This window comes from Sinocyclocheilus rhinocerous, unplaced genomic scaffold (assembly GCF_001515625.1).
Source record: "Sinocyclocheilus rhinocerous isolate Xijiao unplaced genomic scaffold, SAMN03320098_v1.1 scaffold1965, whole genome shotgun sequence".
Classification (NCBI taxonomy): domain Eukaryota; kingdom Metazoa; phylum Chordata; class Actinopteri; order Cypriniformes; family Cyprinidae; genus Sinocyclocheilus; species Sinocyclocheilus rhinocerous.
In genome coordinates this window covers 633,130-653,918 of record NW_015625577.1, presented here as the reverse complement: position 1 = coordinate 653,918, position 20,789 = coordinate 633,130, and the positions used below count along the sequence as shown (strand labels likewise).

Here is a 20,789-nt window from a genome sequence, read left to right as displayed (position 1 = left end):
TTTTGTTCAATAAAACCATATGATTTCTTGCTTTTGATACTTTATTTGAACTAATTATTATTGCCTCATTGCTATTATATATGTATTTTAAGTAATTTTAAAGGCTGTGTTCACTTACATCTATTTTTATTACCACAAAAAAATTTATTATAATTATAGGGCCCTATGAAATCCGTTTTATTTCCAAATTAATTTTTTTTGCATTTTCATTTTTCTATACTCTGTTTTAATGGTTAAATTAAATTTTATTAATCAAAAAGCTTATCTAATTAATTGAGTTTTACAGTTTTATCTTTACCAAATTCTGTTTTCCATTATTTTCTGGATTCCATTTTAATGGTTCCATTAAATTTTAATAATCAAAAGCATCTCCAATTAATTGATTTTATAAAAATAAAATTAAAAAACTTTTTTTTTTCAGAAATACTGCACATTTATATTTTTCTCCTAAATAAATTCTGGTAAATAACATTTCTGGTAAATACTCCTTTAAAAGGTATTTTTTTATTATAATTGTATTATTAGTAGACTAGAACGCGTGGATATGTTGTCATTCTTATACTATAATACTGAATTTGCACTCTATGTTGCACTTTACTTTTGCTTTAAAAAGAGGATTTCATAGAAAGTTGGATTTCATTTGGTTTAATAAAATATAGTTTAATAAAATATTCTTAAGTAAAATTAATGATTTTTTGGGGGGAAATTAATCGTTTAGATTAATCGATTAAAAATAGTCGTTAGTGGCAGCCCTAATGGTATAAAATGGTCTTTAAAATGACACTCGCTTATCGCAATTATTTCTGGGGCAATATATCGCACAACAAAAAGTTGTTATCGTGACAGGCCTAGTGATGAATAGTACTTCAGAAAAATACACTCACACAAGAAGTTGAAGACTCGTATAACAGATATGCCTTGTAAAAACACCCACTACCATTCACAAATTGGGGTCAGTAAGGTGTTGAGAAATTAATTTTATCCTGCAAGGATGCATTAAATTGATCAAAAGTGACAGTTGAGACTTTTATAATGTTACAAAAGATTTCTATTCCAATAAATTGTTATTTTGAACAATCGATCACAGTTTCTACAAAAATATTAAGCAGCACAACTGTTTTCAACATTGATAATAATAAAAAGCAAATCAGCATCTTAGACTGATTTCTGAATGATCATGTGACACTGAAGACTGAAGAAATTAGGTTGTAACAAAGTTCGTAGTTCGGGAAGAAGGAGGCGGGAATCGGCGAACATTTAAACACTTTAATAAAATAAACCAACACAAAATAAAAGTAAAGCGGCAGCCCCTCGCGGACGACTGCCGCACACAAAACACAAAATAAAATCCAGGCCTGGTCCTCTCTCGTCTTTCACTGTCGTAGCTCCTCCTTTTATCCTTCCGGAGCTCCTCCGTGGGACTCGACACGCCCCCACTCGTCACATACCCCCATCGCCACTCGCAGGCCGGGGGGTACTCCCGAGACTGCGCTCTACTCCCCCCCTCCCCCCTCCGGGGGAGCCGATTAGTTTTCAGCTCTCGGCCCCACCCCCACTCGTCACAGTAGTCTTCAGTGTTTATCCTTAACTTTAAAGTAAGTTATAAGTATCTAATATTTATTCTATTTTAATTAACAGAAACTATTTTTTACTATTATTCATTAAATAGTATTAGTTAACAGTAACAACACAGCTGTACACACACTGTGAATGTGTTTCAGTTGAGTTGATTAATGCTGGAGACCTCTCTTTCTGTATTGTTTTTCTCCTCTGACCTCCCTCTGTTTGCTGCTTGTCCTCTTTATTTGTGCAGTCTATTTGCTCTCTTTATTTTATAGGTAAAGTCTTGTTCTCTTTCAATAGAGCAGTGGATGTAAGAAACCAACAAGCCCGAAACAAAACTCTCCTTGTCTTTGTGTTGCTCAATCTTTCCTTCCACGATTTATGCATCCTTAGAAAAACAACTCGACAGTGGGAATTAAAAAAAAATCACGTTTGGGAACTTGTGCACCAGATTTAATGCTAACATATGTGTGTCTGGTTGTGCAGACCCATATTAGTTCTAGGTTAGTGTTTTATAAACAGCACAGGTTTCCAATGAGGCTACAGAGTGAAGGCAAAACATCTCTGACCGCAAATACAACACTGTTTGTGTATTTGTGGTGGTTGGTGGGATATCCTGAACAAACCCAAATCCTGAAGAGAAGGAAGGAAGGATAGATAAAGTGAAAGGGAGGGTGAGAATGACAGGGAGAGAGATTTGGTGTGTCCAGGCCTCGAATCACTGATCTGAAGTGACCCTTACACCCTTGCCATTATAGTTAGTGGCAAACACACACACATACACATAGATAAAACACAAACACAGTTTTCATGGAACTTCTTACCTTTCACTGTAACAGGAAAAACAAAGACTGGGAGGAACTTTTAAAATAAACCTCAGCAGGTAGACACCAAATCGACCTGAAAATCAACGTTGTGCTCTTTAAAATATATATGTTAAATACACTATGATACTTTTATTGAAATATCTTCTGAATTTTGTTCACTTTATGCTTGTTAAATTTTTTTGAGGCATTAGTGTCTCTAAAATAATGACTGCTTTCAAGCAGGTTTCTCCTGCCTGCCATTAGTTGAATAAACAAGCCCCCATTAATTGAATAAACCCCGCCCCCAAACTCACACCATTGGTTGAGCCACTGTTGCTGGGCGGAATCAAGCTACAGATGGCTTACTTGTATTTGTCCCTGCATATTAATGTTAACTTGAAACTGGAGAAAGTATTATAACATAAAACACACACACACACACACACATCAGTTTTATTTGATTGTATTGCCAGGATGTTTTCTTCATATTCATCACAAATGTTCTTCTTGTTCCTCAGGAAAAAGGAATGAAGATGTCAAGACGCATATCAACAGGACCAAGCTCATTTATTCCAGAAAATGAGGTAATACTTAACTTAAAAAATATATATATTTTTTTTTCAAGAGATTGTACAGTTGTTACACCATACTTATTTTGGACATTTACCATGGTATTATCAGCATATTCTTCTTGGAAATGTACTACTGTTCAAACGTCTGTTGAGGTTTTTTAACATATTTGAAAGAATTCTCTTATGCGCACCAAGGCTACATTTTAAAAAAATCAAAAATACAGTAAAACAATAATATTGTGAAATATTGTTACAAATAAAAAAATATTTCTATTTGAATATATTTTAAAATGTAATTTATTTCTGTGATGGCAAAGCTAAATTTTCAGCATCATTACTCCAGTCTTCGGTGTCACATGATCCTTCAGAAACCATAATAATATGCTGATTTGCGGTTCAAGAAAAATGTATTCTTATCAGTGTTGAAAACAGTGCTGCTTAATATTTTTGTGAAAACTGTTATACATGGACATTTTGTTCTTCAGGATTTATTTTTATTCATCAGGATTCTTTGATGAATAAATTGTTCAAAAGGTCAGCATTTATTTGAAATAAAAATCTCTGACAGTTTACTTAGTTTTTGCTGATTTCCCAAACTTTTGAACGCTAGTGTATCTAGGAGTGCCATGTAAATACCATGGTATATTGCTATAGTATTCTTTCAATACCATAGTGTATGTCGCACCACAATATTGCCAGTTTTTTGTCATTGAAAATTCTCTCTTTTTTCTCACACATTAAGTTACATTAAGTTAACCCAGCTCAGATACTGTTATCGTTCTTTCTCGGGTCAGTTGGTGTTCGTTTCATTTTTGTTTTGAGTTAATCTGGTTCAGGAGATGATTTTCATTGAATCTGAGTTAAACGTGCCGCCGGGAGACCTAAGAAAGTCTATTTAGATTGTAAATTGAATTATAGCATCTGTCCTGACTTTGCTGAATTAAGATGAACCTGAACTAAAGTTCAAATCTTTCTTGGCTCTAATTCGTAGCATCGCATGTTAGTGCCTTCTCACATTACAAAATCTGACAGACCACGTTTAATTTATATTACCATCTGACCATAGTGCTTTTGTGTATGGAAATAAGTCTGTTCATGTGCTGATGTCTGATTCTCAATCCCAGATCATAGAAGCCATGCCTCTGAATGACTCCACAGTTATGTTCTTAGACGAAGAGTTCAGCGGTCGTATGGACAACCTGACGCAGGTGATGGGGCTCCACCCGCATTATCTTCAAGCCTTCCTGCGCTGTCACTATTATCTCTTGAGGATGGACGGGCCCCTACCACTCCACTACAGGCATTATATCGCTATAATGGTACAAACGCACGCAGAAACACTTGCAAGGGGGACTTTATTCAACTTGAATAGTTTTAAGACTGATTTCTTTGTTTCTTCCAGGCTGCAGCGCGGCATCAGTGTTCCACGCTGGTCTGTCAGCATGTGCAAGAGTTCGAGCAGATTGGCGTGTGTTCTGATTGGTTGAGAGGTCTGGAGTTCTGCCCACAACGACTTCGCAACCTCAATGAGATTAACAAGATCCTCGCGCATAGACCTTGGCTTATTACCAAGCAACACATACAGGTAACATACTAGCTTTCTTGTTTATTGCTCAAGATACACTAGGGCTACATGGTATATCAAAATAAAATCATGATTTTAGGGTTTAGTTCGATTGTCAAATCGTGCAGACTGTGATTTAATTATATAAATATGTGCATTAACTTAATGGCACTGCTCACAAATTATTATTTTATAGTCATATTATATTATATAAATGGTCAAAAACAGCAGGAATGTGCCCTATGAAAACTCAGTGTAGAGATATTTTTAAAACTATTTTTTAAATTTGAGTCAGTTCTTGTAAAGCATAAACCCAAGTGTGAACCCATTTTTTAAAACCCACATTTTTACAAATTTGTCTCCCCCCCCCAATTGTTCAGGCCTAAAAGAGTGTTTCACACTCAAAAACACATTATTTTAAATTATTATTGTATAAATTATTAGTTTAATTTTGCACTCCATGACAAAATAACTCCACTCATTCTAGAATGATTAACTCTTTCCGAACATAGCTTATTCAAGTCATCTGGTAAACATTTCTGTATTTTTATATATATTGCAGAAAAATACCACAAAGTCATATTTATTCCAATATCGTGTAGCCCTAGTATACACAGAACTGTTGTAGTTTTATGCAAGCATTATGGAACAAAGTATCTCAAACAGTTGTGCACCACATTTGCTGTCACTGTGTTTAATTCAAAGCATGCAAAGAGTATCATCATGTAAATAAAAGCAGTGCATTTTCAATCCAAAAGTCAAAATATGATGTTACTACCTTTGCATTCCACACTCACCTTGAAAATCAAGTCAATGCACTTTCATTGTGGGATACATTCCATGTAGCAAACTATGTTTTATACACTGCACACACACTGTTTTGGGAAATACATGTTGAAAAATGCATACTGCACATTTACTGTAGAAATAATAGCGTACTGTGGTAGCCATCTAGCGTTATATAACCCCATGTAGGTGAACACATATACAGTGTCTTAAACTGGAGTCTTCATCAGTGTTGTATTGTTCATTATAGTTGTTTAAATCCTTTCTACATCAGATATGAATGAGTTTACACTCTCTGTTTCTCAGGCTCTGGTGAAGACAGGAGAACACAGCTGGTCTCTGGCAGAGCTGGTTCATGCGGTCGTACTGTTGGCACATTTCCATGCCTTGGCTAGTTTTGTGTTTGGTAGCGGTGTCAACCCTGACCCTGAGGTCACAGAGGTCAACGGGGTCACGGATGACCTTTGCCCTCCAGCCATGGCAGGTTTATGCACCTGCCACCTAACAAACAGCAACCAAGCCAACGGGAACCCCCTGCGTAACCCTGACACTGGGGTAGGAAAACATTACAATGTGTCCATGTGTTGTTTTTGTATTTTTATATCAGGAAAACATGTTCAGATCGCATTTCATTTCAAGTAAAAAAAATTTAAATACATACAGAAAATGACCACTAAAATTTTTTTTTATAAATAAGTTTATATAAAATATATAAGTAGTATATAATTTTTAACTCCATTTTTGTGTATTTAGAGTGAGCTGGAAGCGCTGATGGAGAGAATGAAGCGATTGTTGGAGGAGAGAGAAGATGATGATGCGTCAGAGGAGGAGATGTTCACTCGCTTTGAAAAAGAAAAGAAAGAGAGTCTTCTAGTGGTGTCTGCAGGTATTACAACACAGATTCTTCCTACCCGACTGCTCTTTTTCAGTTCATAGTACATCTTTTCTTTCATAATAACCTCTAAATATATTTCAATTAAAACAGTACCATACTGTTTCTCTTTCTTTTTGTTTTGTCATCTTTTGTTTCTCGTTCAATTTAGTTTTTTTTTTCTTTTCAGTTTTTCCTATTTTCCTTCACTTTTGGTTGAGGGCTTGTGGCATTTCGTGAATTAAAGGGATAAATTACCAAAATGATAATTCTGCCATTGTGTACTCAGTCACATGGTGTTCTAAATCTGTATGAGTTTATTTGCCATTTGTCATAAATGACATCAAACTAAGCATGACCAGTCGACATGCCGTATTTGGACCATTCCTTGAAAACAAGAAAGGATCTAGCAATCTTTAGTTTTCAGTGCATGTATTAAAATGTTGTGATTTTCATATGCAGGGTTTGCTGAGGAAGTGGTGCCTCCTTCTCCCGTGGCTCGGTTTGTAGACGACCCGTCATTTGGATACCAAGACTTTGCGCGGCACGGAGAAGACAACCCACCCACTTTTAAAGCACAAGTACGAGAAACACCCTCAGATATACACATATAGGGCATCATTATTCTTTTTTATACTCTGTTTATGATGAATGATTGATCATTCTGTCTTGTTCACTTTGTAGGACTACACATGGGAGGATCATGGTTTCTCTCTGGTGAACAGGTTGTACTCTGACATCGGTCACCTGTTGGATGATAAGTTCAGAACAGCATGTGATCTTACCTATTACAACATGGCCAGTCACGAGGGGGTGGACACCAGCATGCTGCGCAGGGCTCTCTTCAACTACGTCCACTGTATGTATGGAATAAGGTACGTCTACGAGAACAGGCGACACTCATGAAACTCTGCTAATGAAAAATAATTAGCAGCCTAACATCACGAGCCAAATAAAAACAAAAAAGTTAGGCTGTTAAAAATCATGGTGGACAATTCTTTGTCACACAGCAAATGAAAGGTCAAGTCAAGCACATTGCATTCTGGGATACAGTATTACACAGTGTGCTCTAGTGTTATTTTAGTATTATTTATATTTTATATCCTATCATTTACATGCGTCAGTTATCTTGTATTTTCATCATTTTAATTTTAGTTAAAATTTTAGTAATTTTGTTATTTCCTTTTGTCATTTTTATTAGCTTTCGGGGTTTTCATTTCTATTTAGATTGTGTTTATTTTATTTCAGTTTTTGTTTTAGTAATTTTAGTTCTTCAGCTTAAACTTATTCCATTTCAGTTAGTTGCAAAAGCAGCATTTCTAATTCTAGTTTTAAGGCCCGTTCACACCAAGAACGATAACTATAAAGATAAAGATATTAGCGTCGATATTGTCTGTTTATTCTAAGCGCACGCTCATCTGCCGCTTTAAATTCTCCAGCTCTTTATAGCAGGATGGATTCTGATTGGGTGTCAATAGCCGGGTTTCCATTCAAAGTTGCAAATTTAACTTATGCGCAAAACTGGAATATCGCATAAAACATTTGCGAACCAGCATCGTTTCCATCCAACAAGTCAAAGAGAACAAAATCGTCACTTCCTGATAAACTGGCACTATAAATCACTAAGAAAAGTAGGAGAATATAATAATTTTCATATATAATAAATTACTTGCGCCTCAGAGCGAGACATTTCTGGGAGGCAATTATACAGAAATACTTTGATGACAGACTTTGCTCGTGCATTTCCGAATGACCATAACAACATTTCAGATGCTGTGGAATGAGATCGGTCCGCTGGTTAGTCAGGTTTTGCCGTCCCACAGCTCAAAGTCACATGACTTTTTTGATGCGCTTGGAGGAATTTATTCACGAAATGCATTTCCATCTCCCATTATTCGCATCAACTCTTTTTCGCACAAGTCAAAAAACATCTCAAACGAGCGTAAAAACTTTTTTGCGAATTAAGGGATTTTTATTCGAAATTTGGCGTTTCCATCACTCGTTTCTCATACGATACTTCAAAATGCGCATTAAAATAGAGTGATGGAAACATAGCTAATGTTTGTATCGTTCATCAGCTGGAAAAAAATCGTTCTGAAAGTGATTCCAATGATATCGCTTCTCTGTGCCTTTATCGTTATAGTTGTGGTGTGGACTCTGCTATTCTTTAATATTCAGAACGATTTTTAGAACTATATCTTTATCATTATCTTTATAGTTATCGACCTTGGTGTGAACGGGTCTTTAGACATATTTATTTTAATATTATATTCTATTTATGTTTCAGAATTTTATTTCTGTATTTCAATGATTTTTAACAGTTTTAACAATAACATCAATGGCGTGCTCTGTTGTATACATAAAATTTTGTCAAATGTCATCTGGGTCTTCCATGCATACAATTACTGTACACTGCAGAAATAGTAGTATGTGACTGTAGTACACAGTATGTACACCCATAGCGCCCCCTAGTGCACTAGCACAGGACGACCAGAAGTACTGAAATCCAGTCTTTCCTGCCTAGTATTGAAAGATGAACATTAACACTGTGTCTGCAGATATGACGATTATGACTACGGTGAGGTGAATCAGTTGTTGGAGTGCAGTCTGAAGGTTTACATCAAAACAGTGACGTGTTATCCAGAGAGAACCACGCGCCGCATGTACGAGAACTACTGGCACCAGTTCAGACACTCCGAGAAGGTGAGTCATATCATCATGTCAAATATATATTTTTATCTCATTTAATCAATTTTTTAAAATTGATTTATTATTCATTTATGATTGAAAATATAGTTTCAAAAAGTATATGAAATATACTGATATTCTCTTTCTCTTTCCTTCCTTTATCCAGGTTCATGTGAATTTGCTTCTAATGGAGGCTCGAATGCAGGCAGAGCTGCTCTATGCTTTGAGAGCCATCACTCATTATATGACCTGACCAATCAGACTTCGCCATTTATATGACCCGACCAATCAAACCTCACCCACAATATATGGACATCATTATTATACCTAAATTCAACTAAAAATGTTATTAGCAATTACTTTTGCGTATTGAATTCTTATAATTGTGTCCAAAATTGTGTGTACTTAGACTGTTCTGAGTGACAACTAAATGAAGAACACTGAATACAGAGTATAATCCCAAATATCAAAATGGGATCTAATGGCATGTTCAAAAAAATATTCATAAAGAATTGTGGGTGGGCAGTCATGACTTTATCTTTCATGGTCAGACAAACCCCAACATTAAAACAGACTCAAATCCTTGGACTTGACCTGATCAATCAGACAACATCATGACTTGACAAATCACGTTAACGTGCAATATTTTTTCCTCACTGAAATCTCACTTATACTGTAAGCTGAAATACTGGAGGACTGAGTTCACATTTTGAAACAGGAAGTTGTCTTTTTTTCTTTTTTGCACATCTGTATTTTGGAACAGAGTACAGTTTTCCTTTTGTAATATCAATAATAGAATGTGAGACTCCTGTATGGAGAGAAAAATTCTTTTTTTTTTGTTAAATCCCTGTGCCTTTTTTTCTTTCACGTACCTTGTTTATTTCATATTGAATGTATTGTTTAGATTTTTTGCAGTTTGTTTCTAGGCTTTTCTCAGATCAATTTGGTTTGGTTTAGTTGTTTACCTGGAAGCTTTTGTAGCATTATTACTGTACTATCAGTCCTTTACTATTTCCTTTCCTTTCAGCCTCAGTGTTATACTTTAGATAGCAACATACATTTTTAATATACATGTTGCTGCAATAGCTCTACTAATCACATCTCATGATTTTATTTCCGTGTGAGTGCGTGTGAGAGCTTTAACATGAAGCTGAAGTATTTGCACATCTGTTGCACATCTTTTTCATTGGTGTGCCTCTGTGAAAGAAACCCATGCACAGGAGCATGAGAGAGTTCATGTGTGTGAGTGATTGCCTGTAGGGAGCTACTTTTGATACTATTGATGTGATCATTACTGTCCATCAAACCATTTCTCAAAGGTTTATTTATATCGCTCTAAGAATCATTGCTTCATATTTGCACATGTTCTGATTGGTTGAGAGGTCTGGAGTTCTGCCCACAACGACTTCGCAACCTCAATGAGATTAACAAGATCCTCGCGCATAGACCTTGGCTTATTACCAAGCAACACATACAGGTAACATACTAGCTTTCTTGTTTATTGCTCAAGATACACTAGGGCTACATGGTATATCAAAATAAAATCATGATTTTAGGGTTTAGTTCGATTGTCAAATCGTGCAGACTGTGATTTAATTATATAAATATGTGCATTAACTTAATGGCACTGCTCACAAATTATTATTTTATAGTCATATTATATTATATAAATGGTCAAAAACAGCAGGAATGTGCCCTATGAAAACTCAGTGTAGAGATATTTTTAAAACTATTTTTTAAATTTGAGTCAGTTCTTGTAAAGCATAAACCCAAGTGTGAACCCATTTTTTAAAACCCACATTTTTACAAATTTGTCTCCCCCCCCCAATTGTTCAGGCCTAAAAGAGTGTTTCACACTCAAAAACACATTATTTTAAATTATTATTGTATAAATTATTAGTTTAATTTTGCACTCCATGACAAAATAACTCTTTCCGAACATAGCTTATTCAAGTCATCTGGTAAACATTTCTGTATTTTTATATATATTGCAGAAAAATACCACAAAGTCATATTTATTCCAATATCGTGTAGCCCTAGTATACACAGAACTGTTGTAGTTTTATGCAAGCATTATGGAACAAAGTATCTCAAACAGTTGTGCACCACATTTGCTGTCACTGTGTTTAATTCAAAGCATGCAAAGAGTATCATCATGTAAATAAAAGCAGTGCATTTTCAATCCAAAAGTCAAAATATGATGTTACTACCTTTGCATTCCACACTCACCTTGAAAATCAAGTCAATGCACCTTCATTGTGGGATACATTCCATGTAGCAAACTATGTTTTATACACTGCACACACACTGTTTTGGGAAATACATGTTGAAAAATGCATACTGCACATTTACTGTAGAAATAATAGCGTACTGTGGTAGCCATCTAGCGTTATATAACCCCATGTAGGTGAACACATATACAGTGTCTTAAACTGGAGTCTTCATCAGTGTTGTATTGTTCATTATAGTTGTTTAAATCCTTTCTACATCAGATATGAATGAGTTTACACTCTCTGTTTCTCAGGCTCTGGTGAAGACAGGAGAACACAGCTGGTCTCTGGCAGAGCTGGTTCATGCGGTCGTACTGTTGGCACATTTCCATGCCTTGGCTAGTTTTGTGTTTGGTAGCGGTGTCAACCCTGACCCTGAGGTCACAGAGGTCAACGGGGTCACGGATGACCTTTGCCCTCCAGCCATGGCAGGTTTATGCACCTGCCACCTAACAAACAGCAACCAAGCCAACGGGAACCCCCTGCGTAACCCTGACACTGGGGTAGGAAAACATTACAATGTGTCCATGTGTTGTTTTTGTATTTTTATATCAGGAAAACATGTTCAGATCGCATTTCATTTCAAGTAAAAAAAATTTAAATACATACAGAAAATGACCACTAAAATTTTTTTTTATAAATAAGTTTATATAAAATATATAAGTAGTATATAATTTTTAACTCCATTTTTGTGTATTTAGAGTGAGCTGGAAGCGCTGATGGAGAGAATGAAGCGATTGTTGGAGGAGAGAGAAGATGATGATGCGTCAGAGGAGGAGATGTTCACTCGCTTTGAAAAAGAAAAGAAAGAGAGTCTTCTAGTGGTGTCTGCAGGTATTACAACACAGATTCTTCCTACCCGACTGCTCTTTTTCAGTTCATAGTACATCTTTTCTTTCATAATAACCTCTAAATATATTTCAATTAAAACAGTACCATACTGTTTCTCTTTCTTTTTGTTTTGTCATCTTTTGTTTCTCGTTCAATTTAGTTTTTTTTTTCTTTTCAGTTTTTCCTATTTTCCTTCACTTTTGGTTGAGGGCTTGTGGCATTTCGTGAATTAAAGGGATAAATTACCAAAATGATAATTCTGCCATTGTGTACTCAGTCACATGGTGTTCTAAATCTGTATGAGTTTATTTGCCATTTGTCATAAATGACATCAAACTAAGCATGACCAGTCGACATGCCGTATTTGGACCATTCCTTGAAAACAAGAAAGGATCTAGCAATCTTTAGTTTTCAGTGCATGTATTAAAATATTGTGATTTTCATATGCAGGGTTTGCTGAGGAAGTGGTGCCTCCTTCTCCCGTGGCTCGGTTTGTAGACGACCCGTCATTTGGATACCAAGACTTTGCGCGGCACGGAGAAGACAACCCACCCACTTTTAAAGCACAAGTACGAGAAACACCCTCAGATATACACATATAGGGCATCATTATTCTTTTTTATACTCTGTTTATGATGAATGATTGATCATTCTGTCTTGTTCACTTTGTAGGACTACACATGGGAGGATCATGGTTTCTCTCTGGTGAACAGGTTGTACTCTGACATCGGTCACCTGTTGGATGATAAGTTCAGAACAGCATGTGATCTTACCTATTACAACATGGCCAGTCACGAGGGGGTGGACACCAGCATGCTGCGCAGGGCTCTCTTCAACTACGTCCACTGTATGTATGGAATAAGGTACGTCTACGAGAACAGGCGACACTCATGAAACTCTGCTAATGAAAAATAATTAGCAGCCTAACATCACGAGCCAAATAAAAACAAAAAAGTTAGGCTGTTAAAAATCATGGTGGACAATTCTTTGTCACACAGCAAATGAAAGGTCAAGTCAAGCACATTGCATTCTGGGATACAGTATTACACAGTGTGCTCTAGTGTTATTTTAGTATTATTTATATTTTATATCCTATCATTTACATGCGTCAGTTATCTTGTATTTTCATCATTTTAATTTTAGTTAAAATTTTAGTAATTTTGTTATTTCCTTTTGTCATTTTTATTAGCTTTCGGGGTTTTCATTTCTATTTAGATTGTGTTTATTTTATTTCAGTTTTTGTTTTAGTAATTTTAGTTCTTCAGCTTAAACTTATTCCATTTCAGTTAGTTGCAAAAGCAGCATTTCTAATTCTAGTTTTAAGGCCCGTTCACACCAAGAACGATAACTATAAAGATAAAGATATTAGCGTCGATATTGTCTGTTTATTCTAAGCGCACGCTCATCTGCCGCTTTAAATTCTCCAGCTCTTTATAGCAGGATGGATTCTGATTGGGTGTCAATAGCCGGGTTTCCATTCAAAGTTGCAAATTTAACTTATGCGCAAAACTGGAATATCGCATAAAACATTTGCGAACCAGCATCGTTTCCATCCAACAAGTCAAAGAGAACAAAATCGTCACTTCCTGATAAACTGGCACTATAAATCACTAAGAAAAGTAGGAGAATATAATAATTTTCATATATAATAAATTACTTGCGCCTCAGAGCGAGACATTTCTGGGAGGCAATTATACAGAAATACTTTGATGACAGACTTTGCTCGTGCATTTCCGAATGACCATAACAACATTTCAGATGCTGTGGAATGAGATCGGTCCGCTGGTTAGTCAGGTTTTGCCGTCCCACAGCTCAAAGTCACATGACTTTTTTGATGCGCTTGGAGGAATTTATTCACGAAATGCATTTCCATCTCCCATTATTCGCATCAACTCTTTTTCGCACAAGTCAAAAAACATCTCAAACGAGCGTAAAAACTTTTTTGCGAATTAAGGGATTTTTATTCGAAATTTGGCGTTTCCATCACTCGTTTCTCATACGATACTTCAAAATGCGCATTAAAATAGAGTGATGGAAACATAGCTAATGTTTGTATCGTTCATCAGCTGGAAAAAAATCGTTCTGAAAGTGATTCCAATGATATCGCTTCTCTGTGCCTTTATCGTTATAGTTGTGGTGTGGACTCTGCTATTCTTTAATATTCAGAACGATTTTTAGAACTATATCTTTATCATTATCTTTATAGTTATCGACCTTGGTGTGAACGGGTCTTTAGACATATTTATTTTAATATTATATTCTATTTATGTTTCAGAATTTTATTTCTGTATTTCAATGATTTTTAACAGTTTTAACAATAACATCAATGGCGTGCTCTGTTGTATACATAAAATTTTGTCAAATGTCATCTGGGTCTTCCATGCATACAATTACTGTACACTGCAGAAATAGTAGTATGTGACTGTAGTACACAGTATGTACACCCATAGCGCCCCCTAGTGCACTAGCACAGGACGACCAGAAGTACTGAAATCCAGTCTTTCCTGCCTAGTATTGAAAGATGAACATTAACACTGTGTCTGCAGATATGACGATTATGACTACGGTGAGGTGAATCAGTTGTTGGAGTGCAGTCTGAAGGTTTACATCAAAACAGTGACGTGTTATCCAGAGAGAACCACGCGCCGCATGTACGAGAACTACTGGCACCAGTTCAGACACTCCGAGAAGGTGAGTCATATCATCATGTCAAATATATATTTTTATCTCATTTAATCAATTTTTTAAAATTGATTTATTATTCATTTATGATTGAAAATATAGTTTCAAAAAGTATATGAAATATACTGATATTCTCTTTCTCTTTCCTTCCTTTATCCAGGTTCATGTGAATTTGCTTCTAATGGAGGCTCGAATGCAGGCAGAGCTGCTCTATGCTTTGAGAGCCATCACTCATTATATGACCTGACCAATCAGACTTCGCCATTTATATGACCCGACCAATCAAACCTCACCCACAATATATGGACATCATTATTATACCTAAATTCAACTAAAAATGTTATTAGCAATTACTTTTGCGTATTGAATTCTTATAATTGTGTCCAAAATTGTGTGTACTTAGACTGTTCTGAGTGACAACTAAATGAAGAACACTGAATACAGAGTATAATCCCAAATATCAAAATGGGATCTAATGGCATGTTCAAAAAAATATTCATAAAGAATTGTGGGTGGGCAGTCATGACTTTATCTTTCATGGTCAGACAAACCCCAACATTAAAACAGACTCAAATCCTTGGACTTGACCTGATCAATCAGACAACATCATGACTTGACAAATCACGTTAACGTGCAATATTTTTTCCTCACTGAAATCTCACTTATACTGTAAGCTGAAATACTGGAGGACTGAGTTCACATTTTGAAACAGGAAGTTGTCTTTTTTTCTTTTTTGCACATCTGTATTTTGGAACAGAGTACAGTTTTCCTTTTGTAATATCAATAATAGAATGTGAGACTCCTGTATGGAGAGAAAAATTCTTTTTTTTTTGTTAAATCCCTGTGCCTTTTTTTCTTTCACGTACCTTGTTTATTTCATATTGAATGTATTGTTTAGATTTTTTGCAGTTTGTTTCTAGGCTTTTCTCAGATCAATTTGGTTTGGTTTAGTTGTTTACCTGGAAGCTTTTGTAGCATTATTACTGTACTATCAGTCCTTTACTATTTCCTTTCCTTTCAGCCTCAGTGTTATACTTTAGATAGCAACATACATTTTTAATATACATGTTGCTGCAATAGCTCTACTAATCACATCTCATGATTTTATTTCCGTGTGAGTGCGTGTGAGAGCTTTAACATGAAGCTGAAGTATTTGCACATCTGTTGCACATCTTTTTCATTGGTGTGCCTCTGTGAAAGAAACCCATGCACAGGAGCATGAGAGAGTTCATGTGTGTGAGTGATTGCCTGTAGGGAGCTACTTTTGATACTATTGATGTGATCATTACTGTCCATCAAACCATTTCTCAAAGGTTTATTTATATCGCTCTAAGAATCATTGCTTCATATTTGCACAACTCTAATCAAGGTGCAGCATCAGTGTCCTTTAAAAATAGATTACGATTGTGTCTGAAACAAAACGTATAGTGAAAAGATAAGCTTTATAGAACGAGACAAAGTGTTGCCCGGTCCAATCTCACGGACAGTGCCTTATTCATGTTTAGAAATGCAGGTTAGATTTCATTTAGTCGTATGTATACCAGAGATTGTTTCGTATGTATCAATGGAGAAAGTAAATCTGTCTTCAAAGTGCCTTTTAAACTTAGTTGCAAGTGTTTCAAAGTGTATGCAGCAGATTCAATGGCAAACGTTTTTTGAATACTAGGCATATGTGTTCTGTTGCATTTCCTACTTGTACAGACCTGTATGTTTCAATAAAGTTTCTAAACAAACTTAGTTTATGAGTGATGCTTTTTGTGCAGATTTTTCATATGCAGAAATTCATATTTGGCAAGTATGGCAAGTCATATTTGACCTTCCGTGTGACATGCTATATTTAATATAAATATATACATTAATATTATATTGCGACATGCAGTTTTAACCTTCCTTTTTAGTATTGTATCATTTTAATAGTAATAATAATAATGATACTTAAGTTGATTAAAACTTGTGAACCTTCCTTTGTTTACATTTCAACCTAATGTATAAAAATGCTAAATATTTTTAATTTTAATATATAATATTAAAATAATATTTATTACATGAACAACAGGAATGTGTAAGTGAACTGCAAAGGATAAAATAAAAGAAAAATGACAAGAAATGGTGACTAGTTAGTTTCCCAAAAATATATGCTTTCCTTTATACATTGATATATTTCAACCTATATGTGAAAAATAAAAATTCTGTATTTATATATATATATATGTTAAGACCTGTGTTATCTATTTTATTATTTCAATTATAATATTAATATTTTTTAAATAATAATCATTACATTTACTAACCACAGGACTATGTAAGTGAAATGAAAAAAAAAGAAAAATTTAAAGAAGTGGTGACAAGTAATATCCCCTAAAATATACACTATCTTTTACAGATTAATCTAAAATTCAACATGTATGTTAAAGAGAAAATAAATTAAGAAATTTAGTTTACACATTGGACAAGTTTACTATTTTTTTTAACTTACAGAATTTATTGTCTCTGTTTCCTCAGTGCATTCAACTAATCACTCCAACCAAATTTTCATGTTATTAATTGATAATAACTGATAATGACCATGTTGGTCAAATACTATTTATATGTAGCACACAAGAAATTCATAAAAATGTATCCAAGCTGCTGCTAATATTGGACCTTCAACAGGCCAACAGCAGGCCCATATTTAGCAATAATATTTCACAGAATTTGTCATTTTTATATACATGCAGCCATCTCATCAAGCTCCTGAGCCCTTGATTGGGATTGTTCAGACAGCGGGTTTGGCATGGTGATGTCCGGCAGCAGATGACAGCTGGTAATGATGTCGATCTTCTCAGACACTGACTTCAGGTCCTCCAGTATGAGCCTAATGCTGTGGGACGCGTTGATGATGCCTGTCTGAGAGTTGTTGAGGTGAGCGGTGGCCTGTCTTATGTCCCGTGCTGCGTTCTGATACACCTGTTTCAGGCTTTGATTGACGTCCATGCACAACCGCGCATTGCTCTCCTGCAGTTTCTGCTGGAGTAACGAGTTAAACCTACCTGAGTCAGGTCTGGACAGAGGCGACGATCTGTCCTCCTGTCCGGACGCAGTCGCAGGTGTGTTTCTGATCACGATGAGAGGAGGCAGGTCTTTGCGGAGCATCTGTTGATGGCTTTCTAAGGCTAGTCTGCGAGCTCTCTCCTCCTCGTCCTCGCTGTCGGTCTCGGACGCCTCTCCTGCCACCTTCATCCCTGATGATGATGATGATGATGCATGGACAGGAGGAGCAGAGGTGATGCACACTTCATCATCCGAGTCCGTCTCAGATGCCTCTCCCTGCACCACGATCTGGAATTTGTTGCTTGCCATGATTGCACACCTGGAAGATACATTTAAATCAGTTTTACAAAAAGTACTTTACCATGGTAAAATGATAATGTCAGGCGGTAATACCATCGTATTTTAATGTATACCATTACAAGAAATTATACTATTTTCATCGCATTTACACAAGGTACTTCAAGAAATATCATAGCACTAGCTTGGTATATATCCATAAAAGCTAATTAACAGTTAGGTCACGACGTATTTACGTAGTGTTGTAACATTATCATACTGTTTTGACACTTTTTAGTTAAGTTATGATAATATTGTCTATTTTGATACTAATTTTGCACAGTAGCTGCTAAAGCAATATAAGTCAAATGTGTGCATTTTTCTAACCTGCTGGTGTTTTATCCACAAACACCAGGTCCAAGTGTCATAGGATTTGTCACGAGAAACCAGTTTGAAACAGGAAGCATCAGAAATACGATGGAAATGGAATTCAAAATAAAAGGCCGACCGATGAAGCCTGTGAGAATTCAAAATAAAAGTTCGAAAGTGGGAATAAAAAAATAATAATAAAATAATAATAATAATAATAATAATAATAATAATAAATAATAAAAGTCCCCTGCTCCAAAACCAGAAGAAAATCACAAGAAATATTGCCACAGTTATACTAATAAAGAGTGAAGACACGACTTAAGTAAAAGTTTCTCAAATTAATTAATCCTAAAATAATTAATGACATGAACAATGCATAGTATTAGAATAATAAATAAAGTCTGATTATCTAGTGAATAACAATATTGCTCAGAATGAAGGTGTGATCAGAATAATCTAAGCAGAACTTTGCTCACTGGTTGCTCATTTACAGCAGAGACTCTCACCCTCAGAGTGAGTGGTGATTATCTCAAGACAGGAGCAGTACTTCCATGAAAACAGATCTCACACACCTGCAAAGGTAAACAGTGCATACAAAAATAGTGCTCTTTTGACAATAACATAAAGATTATATTATTATAGTGTTCAGTCTGATAAAGGTACTGTATTTACATCCAACTTAAGGAAACACTGAATCTAAAAAGATGGAGACTCTGAAGCATTGGATGAGGGACTGGAAGTATCCCACTGCTCTGTTATGCATCTATGGGTTATTCAGCACAGTAAAGCCTTTAGAACCATTTCTCATCCCATTCCTAACTGGACCAGACAAGAACCTAACCATTGAGCAGGTATAGTGACCTTTCAAGACGTTTAATTATTAACACAATGTTTTTGGATTTCAGAATCTCATTTCAGAAACTCATCATGACTCATAGAAATCCATGTCATATACTCTGAGCAGATCTTAAAGGGATAGTGCACCCAAAAATTACAATTCTGTCATCATTTGCTTACTCTTATGTTGTTCCAAACCTGTATAATTTTAAATACAAAGAGATATATATATACAGTGCCGTGAAAAGGTTTTTGCCCCCTTCCTGTTTTTTTTAATTTTTTGCATATTTGTCACACTTAAAAGATTCAGATCATCAAACCAATTTTAATATTACGCAAAGATAATGCAAGTAAATACAAAATGCAGTTTTTAAATGATAATTTCATTTATTAAGGGAAAAATGAGTGTGTATGTATATATATATATATATATATATATAAAACATGTCTCAGTGTTTTTTTCTGTACAATAAAATTCAGTGGGCTCCATTGGTGGTTTGAACTCACTGACTTTAATTGTATGGACAAAAACCATTAAGACAACACATTTTAAAATATGTTTTGTGTTCTACAGAAGAAAGTCATACAGATTTAGAATGAGGGTGAGTAAATGATGACATAATTGTCATTTTTAGGTGATCTATCCCTTTAATTCTCTGCAAATTCATTATAGAGAAAGCATAACCTTTTATGGCTGTCAGTTATTGTGATATTGTGAGTTAGATTTGTGCAATAAAAATATGATACGGTTATAAAATATGCAGTGGATAGATAATATTTAAACATCTCTATTTGGCAAGTTGACATTACATTTTAAATAGTAACAGCTACATGACATGCTATAATTAATCTAAAATTATTATAATTAATTTTGTCATATATTGTATTATTAGTTATTTTTATATTATTATTTCAGTATTATTGTTTATATGTATATATTTTTCTTGTTCTTTAGTAATTGAACTAATTAATTATAGGCTACATGCAGTTTTTTGAACACTGTAAATTAGTTACTCTGATTTTGGTATAGTTATTACGGAGTTAGATTTGTAGAAGTATCTATACTGCAGTGAAATATGCAGTGGACAGAAATAATATATATACATATATAAAATCTGTATTTGGCAAGTTACCATGACATGTCAAATAGTTACAGCAGTATATTTAATCTACACTTATTAAAAGCATGTTTAAATTATATTTTGTATATTATTATTTAGATGTTAATATGGTTACACTTCATTTTAAGGTGCCCTAATTATACATTTAAGTACCGAGTAATATTAATTAACTGCATGTATTTACTATATGGTTAGGGTTTGGCTTAGGGTTATGTAACGAATCAGTCCACTGAAGGCGAGCGTAGTGAGAACCCACGTGCAGATTTATTCAAAAAAGGTGAAATCCAAAATCCAAACATAATCCAAACAAGATACACAGACTTGACTTGACGAGGCATGAACAGATTTGACGAGGCACAAACAGACTAGACTCACCGACAGCGGGTTACAACTTCAATACATGACAAGGCACAATGGGAACATGATGGCTACTTATAGCAAACAAGGAGGGTCACATGACATGAACAAACCAATGGGAAACAAGACACATGACTAAGACTACCAATCAGAACATGACACA

The 20,789-nt window shown here is 35.1% G+C and overlaps 4 protein-coding genes across 4 annotated transcripts in view; 3 read left to right on the top strand and 1 right to left on the bottom strand.

The window, feature by feature from the left end:
• Nucleotides 1–10,206, top strand: part of LOC107752092 (sestrin-3-like) — an 18,665-nt gene extending 8,459 nt beyond the window's left edge. Inside the window, exons 2-10 of the mRNA XM_016567953.1 lie at nt 2,888–2,953; nt 4,066–4,260; nt 4,344–4,526; nt 5,598–5,846; nt 6,045–6,177; nt 6,625–6,743; nt 6,847–7,037; nt 8,721–8,865; nt 9,017–10,206. Of these exons, the coding sequence (XP_016423439.1) occupies nt 2,888–2,953; nt 4,066–4,260; nt 4,344–4,526; nt 5,598–5,846; nt 6,045–6,177; nt 6,625–6,743; nt 6,847–7,037; nt 8,721–8,865; nt 9,017–9,103 (1,368 nt within the window). The 3' untranslated portion in view covers nt 9,104–10,206. The remainder of the gene's footprint in view (nt 1–2,887; nt 2,954–4,065; nt 4,261–4,343; nt 4,527–5,597; nt 5,847–6,044; nt 6,178–6,624; nt 6,744–6,846; nt 7,038–8,720; nt 8,866–9,016) is intronic.
• Nucleotides 9,322–16,326, top strand: LOC107752590 (sestrin-3-like). Its single transcript, XM_016568606.1, has 8 exons — nt 9,322–9,334; nt 10,191–10,327; nt 11,375–11,623; nt 11,822–11,954; nt 12,402–12,520; nt 12,624–12,814; nt 14,498–14,642; nt 14,794–16,326. The coding sequence occupies exons 1-8, from the start codon at nt 9,322–9,324 to the stop codon at nt 14,878–14,880; spliced, it is 1,074 nt and encodes a 357-aa protein (XP_016424092.1). The 3' UTR covers nt 14,881–16,326.
• A 798-nt stretch (nt 16,327–17,124) lies between these two features.
• Nucleotides 17,125–18,411, bottom strand: bloc1s3 (biogenesis of lysosomal organelles complex-1, subunit 3). Its single transcript, XM_016568875.1, has 2 exons — nt 18,327–18,411; nt 17,125–17,982 (listed from the first exon to the last, which is right to left on the bottom strand). Exon 2 carries the CDS (start codon nt 17,970–17,972, stop codon nt 17,337–17,339), a length of 636 nt encoding a protein of 211 aa, XP_016424361.1. The 5' UTR covers nt 17,973–17,982; nt 18,327–18,411; the 3' UTR covers nt 17,125–17,336.
• Nucleotides 18,412–19,015: 604 nt separating this feature from the next.
• Nucleotides 19,016–20,789, top strand: part of LOC107752583 (thiamine transporter 2-like) — a 6,371-nt gene continuing 4,597 nt past the window's right edge. Inside the window, exon 1 of the mRNA XM_016568594.1 lies at nt 19,016–19,162. Coding sequence (XP_016424080.1) covers nt 19,016–19,162 — 147 coding nt within the window. The remainder of the gene's footprint in view (nt 19,163–20,789) is intronic.